Source organism: Arachis duranensis, chromosome 8 (assembly GCF_000817695.3).
Source record: "Arachis duranensis cultivar V14167 chromosome 8, aradu.V14167.gnm2.J7QH, whole genome shotgun sequence".
NCBI lineage: Eukaryota > Viridiplantae > Streptophyta > Magnoliopsida > Fabales > Fabaceae > Arachis > Arachis duranensis.
This window is the reverse complement of record NC_029779.3, coordinates 49,026,015-49,028,821: the sequence shown is the minus strand read 5'-3', so window position 1 is coordinate 49,028,821 and position 2,807 is coordinate 49,026,015. Positions and strand designations below refer to the sequence as shown.

The 2,807-nt window shown below is 30.8% G+C and overlaps 1 protein-coding gene across 1 annotated transcript; it reads right to left on the bottom strand.

Annotated features, from left to right (window-relative positions):
• Window positions 1-1,921: 1,921 nt before the first annotated feature.
• On the bottom strand, window positions 1,922-2,278 carry LOC107463451 (nuclear transcription factor Y subunit C-1-like). The gene has a single exon (XM_016082246.1). It carries the CDS (start codon window positions 2,276-2,278, stop codon window positions 1,922-1,924), a length of 357 nt encoding a protein of 118 aa, XP_015937732.1.
• Between the last annotated feature and the right edge of the window lie 529 nt (window positions 2,279-2,807).

The window sequence follows — 2,807 nt, the reverse complement described above, 5'->3', positions numbered from 1 at the left end:
AAATAGGACGTTTAAAACATTTTGGACCAAATTAGGATTCATCTCAAACGTTGTGAAACTAAATAACACTTTAACTATTTATATATATAATTATAATGATTATTATGAGTATTTTAATTAAATGGATTAAAGAATATTTTAATTTTTGGCAGTTCGCAATCTTTTCAGTAATTTTTCGACAGTTGGCCACTCTAGTAACAGTTTCGTCTGGATTTTCTTCCGACTGTTTCGTCTGCGTTTTTTTTGGTAGTTTTGTCTGTATTTCTTTGTGGCAGTTTCGTCTGCATTTTCTTGTGGCAGTTCCGTCTGCGTTTCTTTGTGACAATTCCGTTTACGCTTCCTTCTAGCAGTTCTGTCTGTACTTTCTCCGACAGTTGTTTCTGCGTTTTCTTTCGGCAGTTCCGCCTGCACTTCCTTCCGGCAACTTCGTCTGCATTTCCTTTCGACAGTTTCATCTGTGCTTCTTTCTAGTAGTTCTGTCTGCACCGTTCTATCAGTTTATGTATTTTTTTTTCATTTTGTTGTTTTAAATAAGTTTCAAACTCAAGTTGTCACTTAAGTTTGAGGGAGGATGTTCGAGCACAATTGGGATCAATTAAATCAATTAGCATTATTTAGCATATTTGAATATTTATTATATAATATTACGTCTTTATTATTTCGATTCTCTTAGCACCTATAAATACCCTTCTATATTGTATCATTTCATACAACTTATTAAATACATACAAATCATTTTTCTATTATTCTCTTTTAGAAAAAAGTTTGTGTGTATTCAAATCGTGTAGAATGATACATATAGAAGGATATTTATAGGTGCATGCTAAGAGAATCGAAATAATAAAGACGTAATATTCTATAATAAATATCTAGATATGTTAAATAATGCTAATTGATCTAATTTATTCTAATTAAAGCTCTAACATCCCCTCAAATTCAAGTTGTCACTTGAGTTTGAAACTTATTTAAAACAACGAAATAAAAAAAATGCATAAACTGATAGAACGAGTCTAGACGGAACTACCTTTGCGCAGATGGAACTGCCGAAGGAAATGTAGACGGAACTGCCAAGGAAGCGTAAACGAAACTGCCAAAAGAAAGCACAGACGGAAGTGTCACAAGGAAACGCAAAAAAAAACTGCTACAAAAAATACAGATGGAACTGCCAGAAGAGAAAAGCGCAAATAAAACTGTCAGAAGGGAATGCAGACGGAACTGCCACAAGGAAAGCGGAGAAGAAATTGCCGCAAGAGTGACCAACTGGTAAAAAGATGGTGAACTACCGGAAAATTGTTGAAAAGTGACAAAGTGCGAAAAGATGGCAAACTATCGGAAGGTGACAAAAAACATATGATTTCTCCATGAGAATAAGTAAGTAGTGAATGAGCTAATCAATAAGATAAGAAAAACATCAAAGCATTGATAAAAGAGAAAGAAAAAAATAGCACAGAAAAAAAGTATAAAAAATACGGTGATTCTACCAAAAGAATTAACATATCCTCCTCAAAGAGGATACCATGGTTCTGATACTATATTAGAAAAAATAAGAGAAAACAGTAAATAAAGGATTTGTATCTATTCAAATTGTATAAAATGATACAATATAAAAAAATATTTATAGGTATTAAGAGAATTAAAATTATAAATACATAATATATATTCTATAATAAATATTTAAATATACTAAATATTACTAATTGATTCTAACTATATTCTAACAGAGATACAACAACAACAAAGTCTTGTCCCACTAAGTGGGGACTCTAACAGAGATAATAATAATAATAACAACGAAAAATTAAAGGAAAGGAAAAAAAAGATGAAGATATTGTATATTTGACCATTATTTGAATTTTGAAGTGCATATATATATATATATATAGTTAATTTAAAATAACAAGTTTAATCAAATATAGTTAATCTAAGATGCGCTCATTAATCTCTTAAAATATTCAATGTTATGGTAAGCATCCCTAAAGGAATCCATGGTGGAGTTGATGTCTTGGCGTTGGATGATAGAACGCTTATTTTCCTGAGCTTGGTGCCATGATTGGAGGGTGACATTACGAATGAAGAGATCACATGCCTTGGCCAAGACAACCGGCACCTCGGCTGAGATCCGGTCAACGTCTTCTTCGACCTTCATCATCTTCCTAACACGGGCGAGGGGGAACAGGCCATTTTTAAAATCGTGGGCCTGTTCCACCTCGCGACGTTGAAAGGACCATAAGTTTTCAATCTCTATTTGATGTTGTTGAGTATTATTTTGGTTTCCCATTGTGTTAATTATTAATTTGTTAGTGTGTTTTTGAATGGTATGCATTTTATGTAAGTTAGGGTTCTTGAATTGATTGTGCTTGTTAGGAGATACAACACATGAGGTGGAAATGAATGAAAATAATTATGTAATGAATGAGAGATATATAAGGATATATGCATGCACTCTTGCATGGTGATTTCTTAAATTTTGTTGCAACTTATTTTGATTATTTAATGTTTTGCTTCTGTCTTTGGGATATGGACGTGCATGCATGTTAATTAGATTAATGGTTTTCATTATATGCATGCAATACAATTGATAAGCCTTATGCCTATCCCCACGTTATTTATTTTTAAAAAATATAAAGAATCAATTTTTAATTAATTAATATTAGTCAATTTTAAGATTTAGATTTATAATTTAAAATTTATAATTAAAATTTTATAATTTAAATAAAAAATTTAAAATAATTAAATAATTTTAAAAAATTAATTGATATTAACAGGAAAGAAAAGTTAATTTCCTTATAGCATGTATCTCGTTTCAT